Source organism: Rhinatrema bivittatum, chromosome 15 (genome assembly GCF_901001135.1).
Source record: "Rhinatrema bivittatum chromosome 15, aRhiBiv1.1, whole genome shotgun sequence".
Lineage (NCBI taxonomy): Eukaryota > Metazoa > Chordata > Amphibia > Gymnophiona > Rhinatrematidae > Rhinatrema > Rhinatrema bivittatum.
The window spans coordinates 56,296,377-56,323,118 of NC_042629.1; the positions used below are offsets into that span (position 1 = coordinate 56,296,377).

The 26,742-nt window shown below is 48.8% G+C and overlaps 1 protein-coding gene across 1 annotated transcript in view; it reads right to left on the reverse strand.

The window, feature by feature from the left end:
• The window catches only part of LOC115076626 (rootletin-like), a 51,865-nt gene that overhangs the window by 24,066 nt on the left and 1,057 nt on the right, over positions 1–26,742 (reverse strand). The window contains exons 3-13 of the mRNA XM_029578276.1: positions 26,545–26,714; positions 22,434–22,613; positions 19,419–19,553; positions 17,270–17,413; positions 15,266–15,504; positions 13,914–14,073; positions 13,447–13,614; positions 11,398–11,782; positions 8,930–9,147; positions 3,793–3,913; positions 1,821–1,984 (exon numbers count right to left, since the gene is read on the reverse strand). Of these exons, the coding sequence (XP_029434136.1) occupies positions 1,821–1,984; positions 3,793–3,913; positions 8,930–9,147; positions 11,398–11,782; positions 13,447–13,614; positions 13,914–14,073; positions 15,266–15,504; positions 17,270–17,413; positions 19,419–19,553; positions 22,434–22,613; positions 26,545–26,714 (2,084 nt within the window). The remainder of the gene's footprint in view (positions 1–1,820; positions 1,985–3,792; positions 3,914–8,929; positions 9,148–11,397; positions 11,783–13,446; positions 13,615–13,913; positions 14,074–15,265; positions 15,505–17,269; positions 17,414–19,418; positions 19,554–22,433; positions 22,614–26,544; positions 26,715–26,742) is intronic.

The window sequence follows — 26,742 nt, forward strand, 5'->3', positions numbered from 1 at the left end:
ACATCCTGTTTCTAGTGACAAGATTTGTCCTTCTGCTGCCTCTAGGCACTATCAGTGCTGAGGTCTATTCTGCCCCACCCACCCTCATTTTCTGAGGGTCTCCTTTCCCACCCCCCCCCCTTTACAGATCTCTGCTCCCCCATGACCACAATTTCTCTACCCTTTTATTGATCCTTCAGTTCTTCCTCGGGGGTGAGGGGCACCAGTGCCTGTGAGCAAGGGGCTGCAAGATTATTCAGTCCCTCCTTGCTTCCTTGTGATAGCAGCACTGGCACCGGAGCCAGAGCTCTGAGGCTGGGGAGGGCGGCAGGAAATCCGGAGTGGCAGCCTGCACGGTGAAGTGGAAAGGAGTGGCGGATGGGACTGAAGGACCTGTAGGGCGACAGCAGTGGCGCTGGGGGCAGGAAGATTGCCACCCCAAGAATTCTGCCGTCTAATGTTCCTATGCATTAAGCCAGGCCTGCCCGTCCCTCGCTCCTAACCAGGTCTTCACTTACTGCTCAAAGGCCCTAGCGTGCACCCTTACTGATCCCCTTGAGGCATTAGCACAAGTGCTAAAACTAATCAGTACATACACATAAATAAAGGAACATCAGACGCAAGTGAGAATTTTATGGAAGAAATCATTATGTGCACCTCCATGCGCTTTTTAGCATGCACTTGTTAAGGTCTAAAATTTAACATCTGACTTGGACCGGGTGTTTACTGTTTAGCATGCACACTATTGAAAGAGTTCAGTTACCAGCAAGCACTGGGGCTGAAAAATGAAGGTGACGTACAGGGGCTGACACTGTAAAGGTTTATCCACAGGTCCTTTGTGCTATAACACTTCACCCTACAGGTCTCTTTGGAAAAGAAAAGCACACACTTCAGACCCTCCTACTCAAATCCACACAGCTAAACAAAAGGTTAAGAAATGAGAAGTGGTTGTCAAACACTGCTGTACCCTTCACAGTCAATGAGGCAGGAGGGTTTTACCGCCTCTAGTAAAGTCCCCATGGAACGGCATGAATAGGACGGTCCCTTGCTGTAGTCAATCAGGCCAAAGACCACTGGGAGATGGGAGCTTCTGCGAGATTCTGGTTTCAGTGCAGATCTCTTTTCAGGGAGCTTTGAGGCCTTCCTAGACTGTGTCATCCTGCCATTGTACATCCGAATACAGCAGGTACCACTTTGGGGGCTCCCTCTCTGTTCTTAACATTCTCACCCCTCACCACTCGCTATTCTCTTGAGGGGCTCCCATTCTCTGTTCTCACATCGGGCTCTCTATGAAAACTACTATTAATGCCTACACGCAAAAAAAATGCATGTATCGCCTGTTAAGTGCAGCTTTAGCATGCATGAGGGCAGGACCATTCCCCCCAAAGATTTTACCTGGAGAGCTACATAAGTTACACAGGTAGAACTGAGGGCTGAAAACGGCCCGGGACAAGGGGTGAAGCCAAGAGTGGAGGGAGGGCAGAGCCGAGGGACATTCATTTTGAAATCTCCACTCTTGAATCACAGTGCAGACGACTGCTGCCAAGCAGGCGCAAAGTCAGCGGGTGCTGAAACATCTGCCTTGCCAGCCAGCCTCACCGTATCAAAGGGAACTCCACGGGGAGTTTCCCTTTAAAAATCTGCTTGCAAACATTGCCACATAAAGTTTTAACCACACGCGCCCGTTATAGTGCTTGGGCCACTTTATCTCAGCACAGAAAGTCCCCAGAGTGAACCAACCTCCGTTAGAAACACTTCCTCTTCGGATTATTTTCACTCCATCTACACCTTCTTCGCTTCTTACTTATAAGCTTTCCCTTGGGTTTCGCAGCAGCGCGTACCTGGGTGACTCTCTTTTCACCGTCTGCCGACTGTAGGGTGCGCTCCAGGGTCGCGACCTTGTCCAGCAGGGATTTCCGCTCCCGTTCGTTGCGACGCAAGGTCTCCTCTTGCAGCAGGAGGGCGGTCTGCGCGCTGCTCAGCTTCCCATCCACGCTGCGCTTGACTTAAGAAAGAGACAGCACATGAGATGCAGTTGCACACGGCGCCAGCACACAGGGCGAGCGCCTCCAGTAACGCCCAGTCAGGCCAAGCATCTTTAGAAAACCAGGCACGAAAACGCAGAGATGTAAAAAGACAGCAAAGAGCGGGCACAAGGAGAATTTTGACTTCCCCTTACTTCCGTCAGTTCTTGTTACATTAGTTCTCCAAGCCAGTCTAGATAACTCCCTCCCAAACCCGATTAATTCAACCTTTCTCAGTGTTTTCTGGATGACTGTGTGGTATGTTGTTTGTTTGTTAGAGGTCAATTTTCAGGAAGCCAGCAAGCAGACAAGTTAGCTGGTTAAAGTTAGCTGGATAACGTGCCCCGAATATTCAATGGGACAAATGTGCCACCGAATATACTTGCGTAAAGTTATAACCGGTTGGGTGTTAAAGTTATCCAAGCCTTGTGGCCGGATAAGTTGCTACTTAACTTGGTATCTTCGAAAGGTATCTGGTTAAGTAGCACTCTTGAGAGAAAAAAAAAAAAAGAAAAGAAGCAGCGAGGGTATTTTTTCGATTTTCAGAAAGCACATAAAATCCATAACCACAGAAGATTGGCGAAAGACAATACAAGTTAGTTCGATGGCTATCTGGACCGTCAGCGTTCTCAGACGCCAAACCCAAAATGGCCACTGCTTTCCCAAGTTCACTGCAACAAAGGATGAGCATACAGTACTGTGGAAGTAGCGTGTCGCCGGGTGAATGACGGAGAAGCCCGGCAGTGCTATAAAGTGCCTGCTGACACCCATAGCGAAGGACTAACAAACCTGCTGGGTGCGCACTAACATACGGTCATTTGGTGGCACCCTGGGGAGCCACCCCCCCCTTTTTTTTTAAATTTTCATTTTGTTTCTTTGGTTGGGAGGCAGCTCCGTTTGCTCTTTTTTTTTTTTCTCATTCGAGTTTTTCTAAAGTCCACGTCTCCTCCCTGGAATGAAGGAGAATTCACTCCTCTAAAGGTCACGGAGCCTCCCCCTCTAGACTCTCTCTCTCACGATGACCGTCCCTGAGTTTCTGGATCCAAAAGGAACACAGAAGAAAGAGAAAGAAAAAAAAATGAAAACCGGTTTCAGACGGGTCACCCAAAACGGAGGAAAGGAAGGGCAGGCAAACCTCTTCCTCCCCCAACAACCAAAAAGGGTCAAAAGCCGATGATATTAAAAGAGGAGAAAGGTCCTTTGCTTCTAAGTCCACGCCCCCACGCTTAAGTTTCCGAGAAACTAAAAGGCTCCTTTTTCCCCAGAAACTACACAAAAGCCAGGAGCAGGCACCATAGCAATGCCGCCGTTGGAAAGGGCAACTCGAAATCCACACCTACAAAACGGCGCCTTGGGTTTTTACATGCCAGGACCCCACCAGTAAATTCTCCTCCATGGGGGGGTTATGACCCAACTACACCTGCTCTTTTCTCCACCCGCTCAGGAAGTTGGTACGCTCCTTCAGTAGAGACCTGGCAGGGTTCTCCGCACTTCCTTTGGCTGGCTGGTATTTTAAGCATAATCTCCCGATTAATGTGAAGACTGGGATTAACTGGAGAAATAGAACTTGGCACAGTTCTTCGCACTACCTTATTCTCAATAAGGTGAAGAAATGGAGGGGAAAGCAGATAAACGTAGTCCTGAGGGGGTCAAACAATAAACAGGTCCATAATTCAGTAAGTAAGCCAGCGAGTGGCCGAATTATCCAGATAAACAGGCCGATAACAGTAAAACGAGCCCAGGCAGTCGGCAAATTTCCTAACAGTTTGCAGCCCTGCTCCCGACTCACCTTCCTCTGATTCGGCCAGGGATTTCTGGAGCTGCTGGAGACGGCTGCCGACTCCGTCCCTCTCGGACTCCATCTCAGCCAGCTGACGGCTCAGGGAGCTCAACTGGGTGCGGCCTTCGTCCTGAGGGGGAAGGGAGGGAGAACACATTTAGAAACCCAAACTCAAGAAAAGCGCAGGGTTAGGGGGTGCAGGCAGCTCGGGGCGTGCACGGAAATAATTTTCGTTTCGTCTCATTATTTCGCTTATTTCGCCGTTTTCTGCCATTTCTTCAGATCATTTCCCAAGTTGCGTCATCTTTTTTTTTTTTTCGTTATGCATTTATGTTATTTCTAGGAAAGTCAATAAGGGAAGCAATTCATTCTATTTTGGATTCTAACATTAGGGTTTTCCATTCAAGTTTTATCAAACTTTCAGGCAAGGATCAGAAGTAGAGAAAGCAAGACTTCAAGACCCCTTGACGGAGTAAAGTGACACAAAGAGTGGCAGGAACACTAGAGGGAGAAAACTTCACCGGCACCCAGTGGGAGAAGCAACAGGTGGCTACCATCTTGATTCCACGGCCCAAAAAAGTTTAATTCTAACTGTGATGGTCTGTGAGCAATCATTGCCTCCCACCAGCAGAGACTGGCAAGTGGGCCTTGTGTCCCAGCTGCCACCAGGACCTCCAAACCATAGAGCAGTCATGTTCGGTGCCACCTCACAGTGCTTTTCCAAGCCACATGGCCCTTTAAGAAACATCCCCGGGGACATCGGGATGCACCCAGAATCAATTCGCTACAACTCCTGAAATTGAGTTAGAATAACATGGCTTGCTTTTTTTTTTTTTTTTAAGGAAAGTTGTATTATTTTATTTGCAGAGGATTATCTATGCATTAGCTGTTTTACATGCCTTTGTGAATTTTATGCATGCAAAAGCATGCAAAGCTGATAATTTCAATAGGGGGCAGACTTTTGAAGCAAATATTGCACAATATTGCTGAGATATACAATTATCGTGCGGCAAGCAGTGTTTTAAATGCGATAAACACCTTTTTTTAGGCATTAATTGTTTAGCATGGCTTAGTAAACATACTCCTTATCCAGATAACCTTACCTGGCTAATCTGGCAGAGATATTCAGTGGCGCAGTTGTACTGCTGAATATCCCCAGCTGTCTTACCGTTAGCCAGATAAAAGTTTATCCAGCTAATGTAGCTGAATCCACCCCAGGATTCCCCTGCCTGTCATGCCGAACCCCCAAGTTAGCCGGATCGTGGGAACAGTGGCGTAACCAAGGGTCTCCGGTGACCGGGGGCCAATGCATTTGTGTGCCTCTCCAACACCCCCCTCCCCCCAACCTTCTTGTACTATTGCTTAAGGCCACAGAAAATCAGTGGCGTCTCTAGACAGAAGAATTTGGGTGAAGGGGGGGAGCCAAAATGACATTTCCTCATCACACCCACCTCTATAGCATGGATCCTGCTTTAAAATTGGCTATAAACGTCTTAATAAGAAAGTCCAAAGGGTCTGCTGCATAATTTTAAAAAGCTGGCCAGTGTCACACTTCTAGTAAAACTACTATTAAAATTATTTGATAGCCTCATTCAACTAATTCTATGTGGCTATGAGAGTGAAGTCTGAAATATATAGGAAGGGACAGAATGTCAATATAAATCCTGCACCTCCAGTTCTGTAACTCTGTGCATCCACTGAAATTCCCCCAAACAATGGAGCTTGGATGTCTCCTTTACAGCTCATCATACTAAAAGATATTTTCAAATTCTGGTGTCACCTCACAGTAACAGCAGCACAAACACCTTCCACTGCCAGGCACATTGTGAACTAACACAAAACCCCGCAAAAAAGACACTCAAAATCTATACTGCAATCCCATTGTAACATAACAGTAATAACACCAAGGACTCAAACAACAATAACCCTACCTGTGAAAAAGCATGGGTAAATATTACACTGGGTCCTAGAATACCAATACACCACCTACTGAGGAAACAAAACCAACCCGATTGCTATAGATCCCTACACAGACACTATACGCTAGCAGAATCTCTCACCTTAGTCACACGTGCAAAGCAGAGGCAGAGCCTCACCAAATACAGAAATAGAGGATCACAAATTAGAACCAGCAATATGCAGACCAAAACTGAAATGGAAACCCCAAGAAGCCAGACTCTGTGTGTAACAATGGGAAAACAGAACCTCCATTCCTCATAAAACAAATAAAATCAAGAAACATAAAGCATCAAGTATAATAGTAAAACCATATTAATAAAAGAATATTTTAAAACTACTGATACATAGAATAAGTTCTATTAATTAAAATCATATACATTTTTTAACAATTTCCCAAGCACCAATAAATATTTCAAAACAGCACATATATCAAATAACACCAAATATTTAAAACTAATGAAGATTTAAAAAATGGACTGATCCTGGTTCGTACTGGGAACTCTTGATTTCCAGTCACCCTGAGACTGTCGAGGTTTAGGAGGTTAGGGGCGCCCACAAACTTTATCCTTTCTCATACATACTCACATGTCCATTCTCTCTCACACATACACTGTCACGTTCACACACACAGGCTCTCACACTCACATGCTGTCTCATACACACACACACACACACATACACTGTCTCTCTCTTGCATATGCTGTCTCACAGGCTCTCTCACTCCCAAATGCTGACTTGCTCAAGAACAGGCTCTGTCACATGTTATCTCTCTCACACACACAGAGGCTCTCACATGCTGTCTCTTGAAACATTCAAGCTCTCACTCCCATACACAGTCTCTAAACTCACTCACACACACACACTCTCTCAACTCACTCTCATACATACACACACACACACTCTACAGGCCCTCAGCCTCTCTCTCGCCTCTGGGCCTCCTCTTCTCGGGCCGTTGTGACGTGAGATCTGCGGCGGCCCTGGTACCGGGCCTCTTCCTCTTCTCAGGCTGCTGCAACGTGGGATCCTTGGTGGCCCTGCTGCCGGGCCTCGTCTTCTCAGGCCACCGCGACATGGGATCCGCGGCAGCCCCGCTACCCGGCCTCCTCCTCTTCTTGGGCTGCCGCAACGTGGGATCCACGGCAGCCCATAAACGCTGCTCCTCTTCTGTAACGTGGCCAATGCGCCTCTTCCTTCTTGCCTGCGCGGCTCCAGCACCGTTTTTCTTCCAGGGCTGTGCAGGCAGGAAGGAGGAGGAGCACCTGTAGGTTTGGACGTGACCTATTTCTTCAGGCTGTGGTGAGACGATCTTCCTGATGTGTGCGTCCGGCACACAGCACAGCAGTAGTTCCCTGCTCAGCCACCAGTGGGATGAGGTCTACCGGCGGCCGCATGAGCCTCCACGTCAGCGCCCCCCCTATGGCCCTGCTCCTGGGGTCATTGGTCCCCCTGCTTCTCCTCTCCATTTGGTACACCACTGCATGGGATGAAAGTTTCAAGGACTGCTGAGCACAGATCAAAGTTTCGTGTCGGACTCCGTCGGATGACCCATACGTGAAGACTGCCGTCATGCTTGTCCTTGGAGAATTATCCTAGCTGTATATAAACTGCAAACTTAAGTCAGAGTGTGAGGGTAATTTTGTAACAGCCTGCACAGATTTTTAAGGCAATCACCTGCATACTTTTCACCAATTTTCAAAGGGAAAGTACACATGTACCTTTCTCCACTCTTGCAGTAGGGATTCGGGGGGGGGGGAGGAGGTGATTTTCAAACGTGTGTATGTAAATGTGCAATGCAGAAAGTCGCACCTGCTCGCGCGGACCCACACAAGCATGGAATTTTCAGAATGGATTTCTATGCATCCTTTGCACCCACAGACGCTAGCCCTGTGCAGGCTGCTGAAAATACCCTCTCTAGGCAATCAGGCTTGTACTGAGAGCAAAATTAACTGGTGCAATACCAGTGTTAATGGCCAACGAGCAGGCAGGCTCTGGGCAAGGAAGGTGCTCGGTGATTAACCCAATGGGGTTACTGATAGCAATACAAGGGCAAAAAAACCCCAAAAACCAGATTTGGTTTGGGAGGTCCAATATGGGATCAGAGGCAGATGGGTGTATATGGGCCTAGAGCAGCAGCAGTATTGACTAATAATTCTCAGGATTTAAAAATCTTGCCAGTCTGATGGCCCCTGACTTAGCTGGATAATTTGTTAGCTAGGCAAAAGCTCAGACTATGCCAGGGGTGCTGCGGTATTACCCAGCAAAATTAAGGAGCAGATGGAAATTCTTTTATTCGTGCGCTATTGGGCCAGTTTGATGCAAATATCATTGGGATTTCTTGGGCGCACTATGTTTTTCCATGCGCGTAGGGTTCCTGACCTGTGTATGTGTGCACATGTGCACAGTTTAAGGGGGAACAGTGCTGGAGACCCCCATCCAGCGCCTTTACCCTATGATGAAGAGGTATAAGTGGGAGCTGTGCACTGTTTTGAGACCCTGTTTTGTCTGCCAGTATTTATGGAGGGAGAATTTCCGCCCACGTCAAGAAGACCCTCGTCCACCTGGGAAGTCTTACTCTTCCAGGCCCTAGAGGGCGCGTTCTTTCCTTGGCTCGTCTACTGGGAGACCCTGGCACAGATCAGGAAATCTGGAGAACCGTGATAAACCGTTTTGCCAAGAGCTGGTGTGTAAAGTGCCACGACTTGCTTTTGAATAGTTGCTACGGTAAAGTTTTGTTTGTCCACCCAACCCGAGCATCTAGAGTATTTTGTTGGCACTCACATCCCTCTTCCCCTATATTGGAGAACTCCCCAGGGGGAGAGAGAGAGAGAGAGAGAATCACCCCCACACCTTTAGCCTTGAAGAAATATTCCTCCCCCGCCCACCCACCCGGTCAGAAAGAACTTAACACCCCGGAATTTAGCCCTGGACCTCATGCGTCCCTTGCCTTCCAGGCCCAACCACCAGAACAGGAGCTATATGTCCATGTGTACATTTTCTCAAAAACCTCCATGCACTAAATAGCAGGTTCAAGCGGGTGTGGGTAGATTTGGTAGGATTACAACCGGCTGTCCTATGTGCGATGTTACCAAACGACCCCTGGGATTGTGCAATAGAAAATCCACACTGTTCTTCCCTTTGAATATGCCGTGGTGTAGAGAAGTTCAGGGGCGGCTCACGCAAGCATTACCCGTTCCCGCTGCGTGTCTCTCAGCTCCCTGAGGAAGTCTCGCAGCGCCTCCCGCACCACCTCGGGGTTGATGTCCGCCACCAGCTCCTCGCCCCGGCTGGGAGGAAGCTGGTGCTCCGGAGACAGGGGGCGAGAGGCGGGGCCACGCTCAGGGGTGCCCGTGCGGGGGATGGGGCTGCCACGTCCATCCGTGGTGGTCGCAAACGTGTTGTCAAAGCCTGCAACGAGAGAGCAGTGCCGCAGCTGAAACAGTGGAGGGGGGGGGAGCACGAGCAACAATCAGGAGACAGGGCAGCTGCGAGTTTAAAAACCAAAAACCAACCAGACGAGACACGGCATAACAAAGGATCAAAGTTTCAAAAGATAGGCCCTTGTGCAATCCAAAGTGAAGTTATGAGGTCTATACTCAAGATTTACTCATTCACATTTCTCCCTTTTAGTTGGCTAAAATTTGTATGGATAAAATTTCTACTCACACAAGTTTAGCCGGGTAAGGAAGGGGCGGATTCAGGATGTTTCCTGATGTGCTTTTATTAAACTTATCCAGGTAGCACGATATTCAACCCTACTCATACCCCATCACGTTAGAACCCTGACGCAGTAGCCCTTAATTCCCCTGTTTAGCTTTCTTTACATCTATCTACACCCATGTTTAACAAGTCGGCTGTAATTCCCGACTCTGTTTATTGTTAATTTTATTTATTTGATATTTGACTCTGTTTATTGACTCTGTTCTTTCTTAAATTTTACTTATTTGATATTGTAATAACAATTTGAATTTATCCATAAGTTGTTCCCAGCTCCAACCATAAGTTCCCAGCATAATCTATAAGTTCTCATGAAGTTTGACCTGTTACTCGTTACCTTTTGTCTGACATAATGTTCGATTGTTCGATGTAATTTCCTACTTTGGTTTTATGTAAACCGACGTGATATGTACCAGTACATGAACATCGGTATACAAAAGCTCTTAAATAAATAAATAAATACATACATAAATAAATAAATAAATAAATACTCAGCTAAATCTGTGCCGACAGCTCCCGCAGGACAAACGCCTGTCCCGCACAAAATTACTCAGTTAGCTTTTGCCAAACTGTCAGCTGGACTTAACCGGCTAGACGTGTGACTGAAAATTTGTGCGCGTAGATTTCGGTGCCTAGGCGGGCCGTGGTGAGGCCCGCGCACAGCCCGTGCGCCCGGCTTTAGCTAAATTCCGCGCCCAGAGAGATGTGCCCGTACGAATGCAGGCGCGTAGGCGCGCGACATCGTGTGCACAGCGCGTGCGCAAAACCGGCACGCAGCGCGCGTATTGACGCTCTATGGTGGGCAATAGAAGACGCACAAAAACGCGCACAAGATGGCACTGCCACAGCCTACCATGCGGTGTGCCTACTGAGCCTAAAGCAGGGCCTAGTCCATCGGGAGGGGCGAGGGGGGCTCAACCTGCTCAGATACGATGTCGATACGGTGCACCGAGCAAGGAGACTGGAGGAAGTCTTACCGAAACCCCCCTGTCTCTGAATTGGGAGGAATCCTCTTTTTTTTTTTTTTTTTTTTTTTTAACTTACCTGGGTTCATCTCTTCCCGGCTGAGTGCAGAGATGGTCTCCGGCTGCAGAGGGAGGGGGCTTTGGCTGTCACTGCCGCGCTTGGCTTCCTGCACCCGCTGCTTTTCAGCAGCAAAGCCCACGCCGGGACCCAGCTAACTGACCAAGGCACACCCCTGAGGGATCTTGGAAATCACCTCAGGAACTCTCAGACTGGGGGAGGGACCTTTGTGCATCACGGCAGGAGAGCGGGGCTCAATCTTTCTCCAATTTAAAAGTAGAATTTCTTCTTCTAAAGGGTACAGCGATCCCCCCCCTAGGAAAAGCATGCCCACATCTGCTAGGAGACGGAGAGATACTGAAGGGCTGAGGTCACTGCAGGGGTGTATCTAGGGTGACGTCAGCTTTGAAACCTGACTCCGTCTCCATCTGGTAGCAGAGGAGCACATAACCCATTGTTCCTGAGTCCATCTGGCTACACGCTAGGAAATGAATACCTTCCTGTACACTTTTGTTATTAGCTGCTTTCAATATTTATCTTACCTACACTTTACTGGGATTGAAATGAGCCGTTTCTCTAACTGAATATATTGTCTAGCATTGCTTAAAGAGACCCATGCTTTTTCAGACAGGAGGATTGTTTGGTTTCCAGAACTGCCACATAATGCTTTTAGTCTCTGTTTTCTCATCCTAGCCCTTGCTAGCCTGGGTGGGCAGCAGCGCTTCTACTCTACACTGGAAAACAGTGAACACAGGGGAAAAAAAAAACAAAAAACAATGCGCCCTGACCCTGGGATTCGGTTTAAGAATCGTTTTGTTGCATGGGCATTGCATTGCCGTGTTTGTGGAGTCCGAGCTCACAGGTCACAGGCCTGGGCCGGTGGCAGAGGGACAGCACCCGGCCTTGACGAGTGGCTACCTTTGGTGGGAGAGAAGGGTCTCTTGGGGGAACCGCTGCGCCCCCTGCTGCCCGGGCTCGGCAAGCGCCCCGTCCGACCGATGCCCAGGGTGCGCCTCAGCGCAGAGTGCAGGCTCCCCAGCTTAAACTCCACGTCCCTCTTCAGGCCTTCCACGCGCACCAGCTCGGCCTCCAGCCCGTGGACGCGGCCCTCTGCCGCGCTGAGCCTCAGGCTCAGCTCCGCCGCCTCGCTGGCGGCGCGCTCCATCTTGATCTCCAGGTTCCGGGCGTTGTCCAGCAGCTTTTTCTCGTTGCCGTGAGCCTCTTCCAGGCTGCCCTGCAGGTCCTTCTCCCGCACGCGGAACTCGCTCTCCAGCTCCAAAAGCCTCCGCTGCAAGCTGCCAACCTGTGAGGGACACAGCAGGGCCCCCGAGTGAGAACGGCACTGGACCTGGAGGGTCTGTTACCATCAATATTAAAAGCAGTGCAAAATAAAAACGATGTGCGTGGGACACATGCAAGACCCTTTGTGAGTGGTATCTGGGTGCTGAGGCGTGTGCCCGACCTCCTGCGAGTGTACCTGTGGTGCTGAAGCACGTGCAAGGCCCCTTGTGACTACACCTGCGCGCACATTCTCTGTGCTCTGGCGTGTGCACGACATTCTGATATTAACATCGACGACGGTGATTCGTGCACTTGGCTGCCGTTACCTCTGGGGTGCAGAGATGGTGATAGGTTTCTGGCAGGACGTTATCACCCACCTACAGCTGGGTAGGCCGGCACTTAGGGAGGTTCAGCGATTTGGCCAGGGTCACAGAGAGTCGGTGACCGGGGCACAGGGAGATAAGGCAACTGCCCGATTTCAACCAGGCAGGGCAATATTCAGAAGCCGTTTACCTGGGCAAATACCGATTTTCGTGGGCAAACTGAAAAACTTTTGCCTAGGCAAAAGTATGTGTGTGTGTGTGTTGGGTGGGGGGGGGGATGGTGAGAATCAGACTTTTATAGTTGGGTAAAAATAATGCATGAAATAATGACATTTTCAAATCCTTGCACATTATTTTCAAAAGAAAAAGCAGGTGGAAATCTCTGCGGATACTTTTTTCAGGGACAGTTTTCTTGCACGTGTTTTATTTTCCCCTTTGAAAAGTGGTGCAAAGCCCAGGGGATGGGAGGGATAAGAGGACCTTGCATCAGTGTGGGCAGTTTTGAAAGCTGCCAGTAACCGAAATTGTAAGGGAGACAGAGATGTCAATACCGAGCGGGCCGGCGAGCACAAGTTACCCGGGTAATCTCACTCAGTAAATGGAGCCGAGATGGTCAGCAGGAAACGCGTCCCGCTGAATACTTCCCACTCAGTTTAAAAGTTTTCCAGGATAACATTAGACCGGGACGCGCCCTCCTAAACCCATCTGGCTAAGCGCTGAATATTGGTGCCGCGGGCTAAGATTAGGCCCCGCACCGCTTCTTTTATATTCGGCTAAACCTCACCTTTCTGGCAGGGCAGGACTTTAGCCGAATAAATCCCCTTTTGACGTGGACCTCAAAGCGTTTTTCCCCCCAGGGGCACACAGAGAGTCAGTGACAAGTGCAGAAAGAAACAGAGACTCACCCCGGATCACACGGAGCCAGGAAAAGAAAGTAATCTGCTGAGGGACAGGGTCAGTAACTGGGATACTATGGGGGCAATTTTCAAACTGTCCACACTGGGACAAAGTCCGCGTGTCCTTTCTACCCACAGGTGGTTTTTTTGCCAATTGAAGGGGACACACAGGTACACCTTCACTTTCAAATCTGCTTATGGGGGTAGTTCCCACAGTCACTTGCACCTGCTTTTTCTGTGCTGGAAAAGCACAAGCAAAGATTTGGAAATGCCATCCTCCTCCTCCTCCTCCTCATGTGGTTAAAACTCCACGTGCCGTGGAACAATGCACAGAGACTTTTAGCTGCACTGAGGCAGGGCGGTTTTCAGACAGCTAAGACGCTTTTTACTCGCGGAAATCACTTTAAGACGTGCCCCGAGCGTGAATAAAAGTACAGCAGCTGGGCTGGACCACGTCTGGCAAGTACCTCCTTCCTGGCAGACTCCCTGCTGGCTTCGGTCTCCGCAATCTTCTGCTTTAGGCCAAAGGACTCACGGCGGCCCTCTTCCTCCCGCTGCTCCTCCAGCAGCATGCGGCTCTGCAGCTCCGCCAGGTCTCTGCTCTTCTTGCTGTTCTCACTGTCCAACATCTTCACCTGCCACACAGAGGAGAGAGGGGTCTCTCACCCGCCCTGAATCATTTCAGACAGGAAATGCAAATGTGCTCCTGGCTTTTTAACTCCCGTTCCCACGACGCCCTTGACCTGTGGACCTAAGTCCCTGCATAGCACAGGACACAAGAAAGTGTGAACCAGCCTGGGCTCTGTGAGCTGCAGATGTCTGCTGTCCATCAACCACAGACACACACATTCACAGTCCCTGCCTACCCACCAATAAAACACAAACACACACAAACACAGTCCCTACCTAACCCATAACACACACAGAGGCCCACCTGCCGTCGCAGCTCCTGCAGCTCTCTGCGGGCCTCCAGGCGTGACTTCTCCACATCCCGTAGATTTGCACGCAGATCCAGGGACTCCTTCTCTATAGCGGTACGCGCCTCCTCCAGGATGGACAGCCGTTGCTCCTTCTCCTCGTTGGCTCGCTTTAAACTGAAGTCAAACAAACATATTAAGAACACAGATGCTGGTGTGGGAGGCCTGAGCGCAGCCATGGTTAAAACCCAGCTACCATCACGGTTAGCACAAATGACCACAGCCTCCTCCGTACTGGCAACTATCTCCTCTGAACTGTGAACCACCCCCTACCATACCCGAAAACATAGCAGGGGGTGTGGGATAACTTCCCTATTTCTTTTATTTTGGCGCCGTGTCTTTAAAAAAAAAAAAAAAAAGGTTAACAGGCAAGAGAGAGAGAGGGAAAGAACAGCGTTGTGTGTGAGAGACATTCACGCTGGTGTCCGGGCGGCAAGGGCCGAGGCAGGAGGGTGAGGCGGCGAGCAGGCACTCCATAAAGTTAACAAATAGCACATTTAAAAATATTAGAGAAAATCCTTTTTCACTCAATGCACAGTCAAGCTCTGGAGTTCATTGCCAGGGAACGCGGTTAAGGCAACTAGTGTAGCCGGGTTTAATACAGGGTTGGTTAAGTTCTTGAAGAAATCCATAAACTGCTATTAATCAATAAGAAATAAGCCACTGCTTGCTGCCGGCATTAGTAGCACGGGATCTACTTAATGCTTGGGTACTTGCGACTTGGAATGGCCACCACTGGAAACAGGATACTGGGTTTGATGGACCCTTGGTCTGACCCAGTATGGCATATGCTTGTAGGACCACAGAACTCTGCAGCTAGATCCCGATATGAGAAAACTGCTATAAGGCACAGCAGCTAAATACAGCCATGTACTCGCACAATGCAGCCACATTTAGCCACTTTGCAAGCAGATGTTCCTAGGGGCAAGAGCATTTTCAATTATATGCATGTCATCTCTCCCCTGGAACTCTCCCAAGCCACACAAACAGCAGCAGCAAAGTATGCAGGTACTCTGTATCCTTGTAATTTTAGGACATTTTCAAAAACACACTACCCAGAAGCACATCATCACCTGGTGGGGACGCTGCCTCCATCTGAACCCCCATGGTTACCATGGATGGAGGATACTGCCGGTCAAAAAACTTACTCTGTCGCCATCTGCTGGTGGGGAGGCAAAACCCAGGAGTCTGGACCGACCCGGGTACGTACAGGGAACCTTGGTTAGTAGCTCACCAGCAGTACGTTCTCACCCAGTGGGCTCCCGGAGGCCTTCCTTAAGTAAAACCCGCCGACACCGTGCGCTCTCACCTGATTCGCTCGCCCTCGGCTCTCTTGACCGCGGCCCGGAGCTCCTCGTTGGATCTCTGCAGTGCCTCCTTCTCCTTGCCCTCGTCGCTCAGGGCGCGCCGGAGGTCCAGAATCTCTTTCCTCTGGACCGCCTGACCCTCCTGACCCTCACGGACCTTGCGGTGGGCCTCGATAAGGTCCCGGCGAATGCCATCTCGTGTGTCTTCCACTACACAGAGCTGGGTCTTAAGCTCCTCCACCTGAAACGGAGAAGTCGGCAGCGCTGTCTCTAAAGCTGCAACAAAAAGACCCACGAGCAACCAGTTCGTCCAGGGCATTACATAAATCCCACCAGAAGCAGGTGTGACCTCGAAATGGGGAAGAGGCAAAGGGTGCCAGGTTCTTTCTAACCTTATACTGGTATTATTTGCTAATTCTCAGCTGGAACTCTTGACTCACTTAGAACACATCTGTATGAATGGGAAGACAGATAAGGTGGGGAGTGCACATCTGTAAAAGAAAGGCGCGATAACCCGCGCACATCTGCAAGAGAGCCATACAAAGGGGTGAGATGCAGCACAGACCCACATCAGGAAGTGCCTGCACGCCCACCCCACTGGCAGGACTGGAGAGTGGGGGTCATTCCCCTCCACCCCCAGAGATCAAAAATGAGGGGGGGGGGGGTGGACGCCCCCCACTGGAGATCAGAGATCATGGCCCTTAAGAAGGCATGGGCGGGCTCCTTTCCAGCCTGGGTATTTGGCGCTCTAGGTAATTGCCTATGCTTAATACTGGGCTTGCGCGCCCGGCAGGCTGAGAGAGCCGGTGCACAGCGCACATCTGTAAGCATCTGCACAAAGGGGCGTCACCCAGCACACAGCAGGAAGTGGCAGACAGGCTGCTTATACAGTCATATGGGCGCTGTAGTGAAGAAAGAGTGCAGCCTGTTGATATGTCCGAAGAAAATATTCACACCGTGGGTGGTACTGGCTAATGGTGCTGAACCAGAGAAGAAAAGTAAACTACTCAAAAAAATACAATTACAGAGCCAAACAGAGCCCTGGAGACGCCATCCTCCTGCCTTCTTGTCTGCCCTAATGTGAGCAGGACCCCTGGAGACCTCCTTCTCCCACTCCTATGCACGCCTTAATGTGAGCAGCTCCCAGGAGACCCCTTTCTGTCTCCACGCACATGTTATCGTGAACAGACCTCGGCTCTGGCCCAATGTTCTTGCATGGTCCTCGCTAAGAGCAGAGTTTGGTTGTGGCTGGCGCTGGTGTTTTTCTATTTTTGAGAGGACAGACTTTGGCTGTGGCCAGTTCTGGTGTTCTTTGTTCAGCCTCGGCATCTTCCTCCAAGCTCACACATGGTGCTTTAGCCACGTCACGTGGACAGACCTTTGCACATGGCAGGGTCTGTTCCTAGCCGAGACTATATTCTCTCTGCACTTGGCAAGCTACGTGGCCAGCCCTAGTGCCAGAACTGGGGCAGGAGCTACGATGCCAGGGGCTCTGGCTTTGTAGGGCCCTTTCCTGATCCACAAATTATGAATGTAGCAGGGTAAGAAGTCAAGACGTACACGCATGAGGAATGGCCCAAGCACTGTACCAGAGCCCCTTCACCTACACTAGCTGTGCTTTAAACTTCTGTTCTCCTGTGCTCAGCTCCTGCAATCCCTTCACACCCCATGCTCTCCTCCTGCAGCGCTGCCTCACCAGGTCCCGTGCTCTGTCCTGAAGTCCCTTCACCCCGTGCTCACCTCCTGCAGCGCCGCCTCTCGCTGCCTCACCAGGTCCCGTGCTCTGTCCTGAAGTCCCTTCACCCCGTGCCCACCTCTCGCTGCCTCACCAGGTCCCGTGCTCTGTCCTGAAGTCCCTTCACCCCGTGCTCACCTCCTGCAGCGCCGCCTCTCGCTGCCTCACCAGGTCCCGTGCTCTGTCCTGAAGTCCCTTCACCCCGTGCCCGCCTCTCGCTGCCTCACCAGGTCCCGTGCTCTGTCCTGAAGTCCCTTCACCCCGTGCTCACCTCCTGCAGCGCCGCCTCTCGCTGCCTCACCAGGTCCTTGCTGTGCTCCTGCAGCCCTTTCACCTCGCGCTCCTGAGAAGCGATGGCTTCCTCATACGAAGCCCGGAGATTCTTCAGCTCCGACATCAGTGCATTGATCGTGCCCTGCAAGGGGGTGGAGAAGAGAAAGGGAACCGTGAAAGTGGGGCATTCTGCACTCGGTGGGGGGGGGGGGGCAGAACACCAGCCAGATCAGGGGTATGACTGCCGAGGAAATAGCTCTAACGCGGGAGAGCAAGAGAGCGGGGTTACTGCAGGCAGGGTTCTACCTATACATAATGGGGCTGACAGTCAGAAGGATCAAGCTAGCTGGAAGCCCAAGGGGTAAAAATGGACTCCAGTGCAGAGGCTAAATATAGTTTCTTGCATTACCAAATCCAGCGGGGGATGGTCCTCTCAGGACCTCACGACCCCCCTGGGAGGCTGAAGACAGCACTGCTCCTCTTTTTTTTTTTCTCAATTAAAGCAAAATTTTAAAAGACAAGATCACCCTAACTCTTAACTAACTCCTAGGCAATCCTAAGCAATCAGCACAGACTGTAGGGTTTTGCACCTCCACCATCTGCTGGAGACAGAGAAATACTGCCAGACTGCAGGTGGCACCTTGGAATATAAGGCAGAGTTTGTTCTTAAAACTTCTCTGTCTCCATCTGCTGGAAGGGAGGCAAAACCCAGGAGCCTGGACTGATCCGGGTACGTACAGGGAACCGTAATTTGTATTTTACTTTACCGACAAAACTTGTGTGTCTGGTTACTTTATTCAGTTCTTTTAGGGGGAAAAGGTGTCTTAGTGAAAGGTCCTGGGAAGAGAGAAGGGGGATCGAGAATGGGAATAGGAGGTGGATTTGGGGGAGGAAGGAGAAGGGATCTCAGGGAGGTGGGGGCAGAAAATGGAGGAGGATCTTAGGGACAAAGGATGGATCATGGCACAGGGGAAAAGCAGAGGGAGAAGGGATCGCAAAGAGAGGAAGAGGAATGAGGATCGGGGAGATTCACCATCAGGAGAGAGGGGGAGGATCCACTCTTACACACCTCCTACCAATGCCAATCACTTCTCTCACTCACACACCCTACAGTTCCCTAATTCTCCCCCTCATTCTTTCATTCACTTTCTTCCCACACTCCCTTCCCATCCCTCACTCACTCTCCCGCTCCTACACCTTCTAAAATTCCCTCACTCACTTCCATCCCTTCATCTCCTCCGATCCCCTCACTCACTCACTCTTCCCATCTTGGACAGGGGTAAGAGGAGGACAACGGCAGCATGTCAGCTTGGGCCGCATCTTGCTCCTTTGCCTGCTGGGACCAGTGTTGCACTTTGAACTGTGCGGTACGCCGTAGTGCCACACAGTTCAAAGTGTGACACCAGCCCTGGGCAGCAGATCGTAACCAGGTCTGCGTTACCGAACTTGACAGTTTTCTCAGCTGGTCGTGCTGTTTGAGCATCTCAGGCAAGCTGTGTCCGTATGTTCCCGCCCATCTTCTTCACAGTATAATAAACCCTGTCAAGTTCATTATTGTTCTTTGTGCTTGTTTTAACGTAATTATGAAAGGTTTTGTTCTAACTTTGAATTACGTGGCTTAGAACATTGAATTATGTGGCCTATAAATAGTTTAAATAAATAAATACTATCATTCCCTGCCTGGCTGTATCCCCTACCCCGGATATGTTGATTATATGGCACGTTGTTTGCATCCAGCTCTTAGATTTCCGAGGAATTCCTTGCCAATTCATATCCCCATCACTGCCTGTGACGGGCCATACGTACCCAATTCTTGTCCCTACCCCTCTATGGCAGCCAGTGTGCTCCCAGTCCTGCCCCTCCCACTGCCCACCTGTGACAGGCCACGTGCACCCAAGTCCTGCCTGTGACAGGCCGTAGACACCCGATCATGCCATACATACTCAGACCTGCCTCTCCTCCTTCCCAGGCCGTACACACTTGGCTCCTGCGCATCCATCTCCATTGCCACCCTGCTTTTGACGAGCCGGACACACCCCATTCAGTCCCTACTTCTCCCGCTCCACGAAAGGCTCCACACGCACTCGCTCTTTCCTCCCCCGTGTACGCGCGGGATCCTGCCCTAACCTGTTATAGGCCGTACGCACCCTGTCCTGTTCCTGCCGGCTCAGAGTCTCCCGACGCAGCCTCTCCAGCTCCATGTTCAGGTTGGCGAGGTTGTGCTGAGCACCGGTCAGTTTCTCCGACAAAATAGTCTTCTCCGACTCCTTCAGCGAGAGAGCCTGAGAGGGGGAAAAGAAAGTCAGCCTTAATCCTTCTCTGGCTGAGGGCCCATCAGGAAGCTTCCGGTGGGAAAAGTTTAACTTCAAAAATACTGATCCAACCCCGAAAAGAGAAAACGATATAAATTTTGGAGGCGATTTTTTTTTTTTTTTTGTAATGTAAAGTTTATTCAACATTTTAAACATCAACTGAGGCAATTTTTTAAACTACCCACACACTGCTGCAAAGCTGTGGTCTTCACACAGATTCTCAAAGTGAAACTACGTGCACAGTCGCTGTGAAAACTGCCTAAAAAAAAAGTACCCACAGGGACCTGCATCTACTTTTTCTGACTAAAACAGCGCGTGTTGTTTTGAAATACAAAACTACCTGCGTTTTCTTCTCCCCTGGCAACGCCTCCACTACAGTGCAGGTAAAAGTACGGGGGTTGTGAAGCTACAAATATGCTTGTACCTGCATATAAAGTGGGCAACTTTCAAATAGCCTTTTTACCCATGTAAGCAGCCATTTACACATATGTAGCATTTGAAAATTGCCCTCAAAAAAGGTCCATATGCAGAAGCATTTAGCCAGATAACAAAGAAATAAATGCCAGCTTCATGGAGCAGCTGGTACAAGAACCGACAAGAAGGAAAACTATTTTAGACCCCGTCCTTAGTGGAACACAAGATTGGGTGCCAGAGGTAACAGTGTTGGAGCCACTTGGCAGTAGTGATCACAACATTATCAAATTTGACTTAATAACTGGAGGAAGCGCAAAAAAGAAATCTACTGTGACGGCATTCAACTGTCAAAAGGGTGACTATGATAAAATGAGGAAAAAGGTTACGAAAAAACTGAAAGGAGCTACTGCAAGGGTTAGAGTTTGGTTCAGGCATGGATGTTGTTTAAAAATACCATCTTGGAAGCCCAGACCAGATGTATTCCACTCATTAGATAAGGTGAAAGGAAGGCTAAACAACTACTGGCATGGTTAAAAGGTGAGGTGAAAGAGGCTATAATAGCTAAAAGAACATCTGTCAAGAAATAATAAAAGGATTCAAATGAAGAAAACAGGAATTGACATAAGCACTGGCAAGTTAGATGCAAAGCATTGATAAGGAAGAAACAGAGAGAGAATTTGAAGAGAAGCTTGTCATGGAAAGAAAAACTCATAATAAAACGTTTTCAGGTACATTCAAGGTAAAAAGCCTGCAAAGGAGTCGATTGGACCATTAGATGATCAAGGGGTAAAAGGAGCACTTATAGATGACAAAGCCATAGCAGAGAGACCAAATAAATTATTTGCTTCGGTCTTCAGTGAGGAAGATGGAAGAGAAATACCCATGCCAGAAATTATATCCAGAGGTGATGATTCAGCAGAACTGAAAAAAATCTCAGTGAACCTGGAAGATGTAATAGGGAAAATTGACAAACTAAGGAATAGCAAATCGGCTGGACCAGATGGTATACATTCCAGAGTGCTGAAAGAACTGAAAAATGAAATCGCTATTAGTAATTTGTAAACTATCATTACAATTGTCTATGGTACCTGAAAACTAGAGGGTTGCCAATGTAATGCCAATTTTTAAAAAGGGATTCAAGAGTGATCCAGGAAACTACAGATCAGTCTGACTTCTGTGCCAGGCAAAATGGTTGAAAGTATCATAAAGAACAGAATTGTTGAACATATAGATAGGCATAGCTTAATGGGTCAAAGCCAACATGGATTTAGCCAAGGGAAGTCTTGCCTCACAAATTGCTACATTTTTTGAGGGCATAAACAAACATTTATTTATTTAGAAATGTTTATATACTGCCATTACAAGTAAATTAATCAAAACGGTTTACAATAAAGTGTAAAATAAAATATGAAAAATAAAAACATAAAAATAAAAAAAGAAGAAAAATTACAAAAAAATTGATTAATATAAAACAAATAAAATAAGATTATTCTTGTTTTTTTACAAATCAATGCATAATTAAGCTCTGGAATTCATTGCCAGAGGATGTGGTGAAAGCTCTTAGTGTAGTTGTATTTAGAAAAGGTTTATAGAAGTTCCTGGAGGAAAAGTCCATTAACCATTATTAAGGTGGAGTTGCTTGGAATTTGTCTACCCCTTGGGATTTTGCCAGATACTTGTGACCTGGCTTGGCCACTGTTGGAAACAGGATACTCGGCTTGATGGACCTTTGGTTTGACCCAGTATGGTAAGTCTTAAGTTCTTAAAGGACACTTATCTAGCTAAATTCTAGCCAAATAATAAGTTATCGTCAATTCTAGCCAGATAATAAGTTATCTGGCTAGAATTTAGCCAGATAAGTTAGGGGCGTTCCGGGGGAGTAACTGGGAAGAGTTGAGTTAGCCAGCTATGCTATCTCCAATATTCAGAGTTAGCTGAATAACTTATCTGGCTAACTCTGGTTGGACCAGAGACCTGTCCTGCTATCACAGAACTGAGCAATGTCACAAAAATGCTCCAACATCCTACAGAGCCCATCACAGGATTGAGTGCTCCATCTGCAGCACTCCAATACTTGCTGAACCTCTGTTCTGTGGTTGGGCGGTAAGTATGTGCCTAGGGGTGCGTGTATGCGTGCATGAGCGTCTGTATTTGTGAAGCTTGAATTGCTGCTCTCTGTGCCATACCTTTTCTATGGTGGGGCAGTACATGTGCGTGCATGAGAAGCTTACACTGCTGCCGCCTGTGCTGTGTTATGGTATAGCAGTGCTCTGTGTGTGTAGCTTGAAATGCTGCTCGGTGGATACACCGAGAACTGCAGTTTCGAGTCCTGTCGATTCACCACATTTTACAAACCTTAAGCACATCAGAAAATGTCAGAAAGTAAGTTCAGGGGTAGGATGTGAATGGGGGCAACGCTGCCATTTCCTGCCTTACCTGCTGCTTCTCGTTCTCTGCCATCAGCAGACTCTCATCCCTCTCCTGCTGCAGCACTGCGATCTCCTCGCCAAGCTCCTCCCTCTCCGCTTCGTAGCGAGCGGCCAGCTCCTCCCGCTCCCGAGTCAGCTGGTGCAGCAGCTCCTCCCGCTCCCCCTCCAGCTCCAGGCGCACCGCCTCCTGCACAGAACCAAGGCAGCATCAGGCAATGGGGGGGGGAATAACGTGCAGGGAGGAGGCAGGACAGCCTGCTCCTCCTCACTGCGTGCAAGAGCGAGCCCAGCTTTAAATTAAACGAACACTGGGCATCTTGCTATCCTCCAAACTAACAGACCTATTCGACCTAAATTATAACCCGCTACTCCGTAAGGTGACTACTGACCTTAGTCGATGGAACAAATCCGCCTTTTCTTGGCTGGGACGGATTGCTATAACTAAGATGTCGGTGTTACCGAAATTTTTATATCTATTTTCATCTTTGCCGGTGTTTATATCCTCTAATAGGTTACGGAAATGGCAAACAAGAATTTTTGATTTTATTTGGAGACGCCGACCCCCGCGGATATCCAAATCCGTGCTCTATCTTCCTAAACTTCAGGGGGGTATGGCGGTACCAAATCTCTTAAGGTATTATCATGCAGCCCAATTGCGGGCAGTATTAGATTTTTCTCGACTGGCTGCCCGTAAGCAATGGGTTACTATTGAGCAGGTTATATTGGGACCAATGAATCTCTCTGCTGTTTTATGGCTATATGCACAAATTGCTGCTATATGCACATACGTGGCTGCCGATATATCAGATACCCTGGTCCTTGGGAGTTACCATGAAGATCTGGGCCCATTCCAGGCAAAAATTAGTGGGTACTCACCGATACTATTATCAATCCTCATTAGTGACCAATACTAGCTTTTCACCAGGTTACCAAACGTCTCGCATGCAGCATTGGGCGGCGCAAGGGATCACTACAATGGGGCATCTTTTGCAGCTAGGTTCTCTGATACCTAGGGAGCAACTCTTTACTTTGTATGACTTAGATCACAAGGATTGTCTGCTATATGCACAAATTGCGCACTTCATTCGCAGCGCGATTAAAGGCAACTACATGCGCACGGGGAGAACCTTATTTGAATTATATTTCCTTCAAGGAGATGCCCTTAGTGGGTCTATATCCAAAATTTATCAATTATTTTATCCTCCCAATGCACTAATTGGCACCCACATTGTCCAATGGGAGCGGGATCTCGGCAATAGCATCAGCCCTGAGCTATGGAGCATTATTGCTTCACAGGCCCGCCATTGTTCTATATCTGCTACTTTACAGGAGAACTGTTATAAAATGATGTACCGATGGTATCTTACACCTGTCAAGCTTCATAAAATGTATGCGCAGGTCCCGGACGCATGTTGGCGAGAATGTGGGGATTTAGGCTCATATCAGCACGTTTGGTGGACCTGTCCCATCCTTAAGCCATTTTGGGAAGGGATTTTTAAAATGATCAGCGATATGCTTGGGGTTCTTAATTCTCCAGTGATGGAGATGGCCTTACTGCATGTATTTCCCGATACGCTAGATAAAATGCAACAGAAATTGTGTATACAGGTGTTTATTGCTGCACGTAGTCTTATTGCTCTTCATTGGCGGTCTCCTCGCCTGCCCACACTTTCCGAAGTATTAGTAAAATTACACTCATATAAACACCTGGCATCACTTACAGCTGACAAGTATCACAGACACACTTCTTTCCACAAACTTTGGAAGCCCTTTACTGACTACATCTTGACACTGTAAGAAGCTTATCATTTTCTGTTATATACTATGTATCGTTTCTGTTTTGGTGGACTGTTAAGGCTGGATTTTTGTTTCCGGACACCTGGATCATCACCTTCTGCTATGGTATATTTCCAAACCATGTATTTTGTATTCTGCTGAAGCTTTATACTACTGTTACTGAATTGGTGTTTCTTGTGAGATTCTGCCATGCGGTGGGAGGGAGGGGGGGAAGGGGGAAAAACAGTTATTGGAAACTTATTGAATTCTGTAACCAGATTGGTTTCTATGCTTTTGTTCATTGGCCGGTTCTTTGTACTGTGTGTTATTCATGTGCTGAATGGTTCAATAAATGAAAAACTTAAATTTCAAAAAAAAAAAAATTAAACGAACAGAAGACCGTGCAGCCTGCAGGATCTTAATTTTTTTTAATATTAAAGAACTGGGTGGAGGTAGAATTCCCAACAAGCGCCGAGGTCGACGTTCAGTAGGCTGGCGAATGGCAAATTTCTCTGGGAAAGTTATGCATGTAATATTTCACAGATAGTCGGCGGGATTTCCACGCAGAAGTCTCCCACCGGATATACTTGGGGAAAATTACGCACACACAACTTTAGCAGATAAAGTTAGGGCCTTTTTTTTTTCCCCCGACCAAACTTGTGTGCACAATTTTATCCAGAGAGCGCTCGATATGAGGGTAATTTTCAAAAGGATTTGCATGTGTAAATTAAACTACTATTGTAGCAATTTTCAAAATCCCACTTACTCGGGTAAAGTGCTGGAGACAGAGAAATACTGAGCTACTGCAGGTGGCACCAGGGCTTATCAAGCAGTGTCAGCGAGGCTTTTCTCTGTCTCCATCTGCTGGCAGGAATGAATAAACCCAGGCGTCTGGACTGATCCGGGTACGTACAGGGAAAATGCATTTACATGTGTAAAACCCATTTTTAAGTACGTAAATGCTTTTACAAATTAGGCCCTGTGTGCGCTCACCAGCAAAAGTTTAGCCCCGCTCCCAGAATGCCTCCAGTGACGACCCTGTTTGTCTGGATAATGTTTGTGTGCAGAAAGCACTGTGCGTACAAAATTTAAGAGGTCAGCAGGGATAAAGTTTCTAAACTCAGCTTCCAGGTGCCTAACTCAAAAGATTACACACACACACAAAGGCTTTGAATATCCCCCTCAGAGTGGGCAACTGCCAAGGAACATCCGCCCCATCACCGGAGGTCCACCCGGTCTCTGGAAGCGGCAGTCCTGCAGGGCCCCGCACGGCATCAGAGGAGGCCCCTCCAGGCCCGCCGAATGATCTGATTTTGGAAAGGGGACCTCCCCCCCCCACCCCCGCAGCGAGCGGAGAATTAAATCCACCACCGTGCCTGGCGCTATTTTCGTACCAACGCAGGCTGTTGCAAAGCCCAACGGGCTCCTCGGGGCACGTCCTTTCCCTCTGACAATCGCTGAGGAGATTTGCCCCTGCTTTTTACCGCGGACGCGTTTACCCTTCAAAGTTGCCCGCTGGGGTCTACTACAAGTGGCCTCTTCCAGATCTTAGCCGCTTGATGGAGACGCGCGAACGAGCTTTTTCCCTGAAAATTTTCCTTTTCAGAATCGTGCGTCAGTGCCATTCGCCGGCCTTGTGTACATTTAAGAGTCAGCACGCTTGGGTTTTTATTTTTTCTTTGTACCTTGTATTATGTTTGTTAATTTTAATGCTTTCTGTACCACGAGCGTTTAGGAGTGAGCGGGTTATACACCTTTTAAATCAATAAACAGAATGCAAAATGACATGCGTTGTTGCCTCTCCTGGCCTCCCCCACCCTGGGAATGCCTGCATGACGATGCGTCCCTTCAAGAGATCGGAGCTATACAGTGGGTGGGGTGAGGGGGGGGTCGCCTGCTGAGGATAGGGACTGTGTGTGGGTGGGGGAAAGTTGAGGAACACATCAGTGCAATCTCTAGATCAAAAATGCATGACAGACTGGGTAAAGCCGGGCCAAAGTGGCCACAGAAAGACTGACTTAGACCTGCCTGCTCTGCAAAAGGGCCCTGAGTGGTGGGGAATCCCAGGGATTTGCAGATCCACCACTGCCACAACTTAGCACACGACAGATGCACCAGGCTTGGGTCAAATGCTGGTGGGGGGAGGCAGAACTGATGCCCGCTGTCTGAACAGCTCGTGACAAACCTTAGGCACGCTCTCATCAGGTAGAACGGAAAAGTAAGAGATGGAAGTAATTCAGGCTGATCTGCGGAAAATGCAAAAGCCCCTTCCGTAGCAGACTACAGTGAGAGAGGAGCACTGTGCCTGGCTGTGTGGGGTGGAGTCCGGGCCAGGCCTGTACCTTCTCCCTCTGGAGCCGATCCACATCCTCCTCGTGGGCGGCCTGCTCGTTTCTCAGGGTGGCCTGCGCGTCCCGTTCCATCTGAGACAGCTTCTGGCCCAGGAGCTCCCTGTCTCGGTCCCCTTTGCTCAGCTCAACTTCCATCTGCTTCCGGACAGCCGTGATCTCAGCTAGAATAAAGCGACAAGGGAGAGAGAG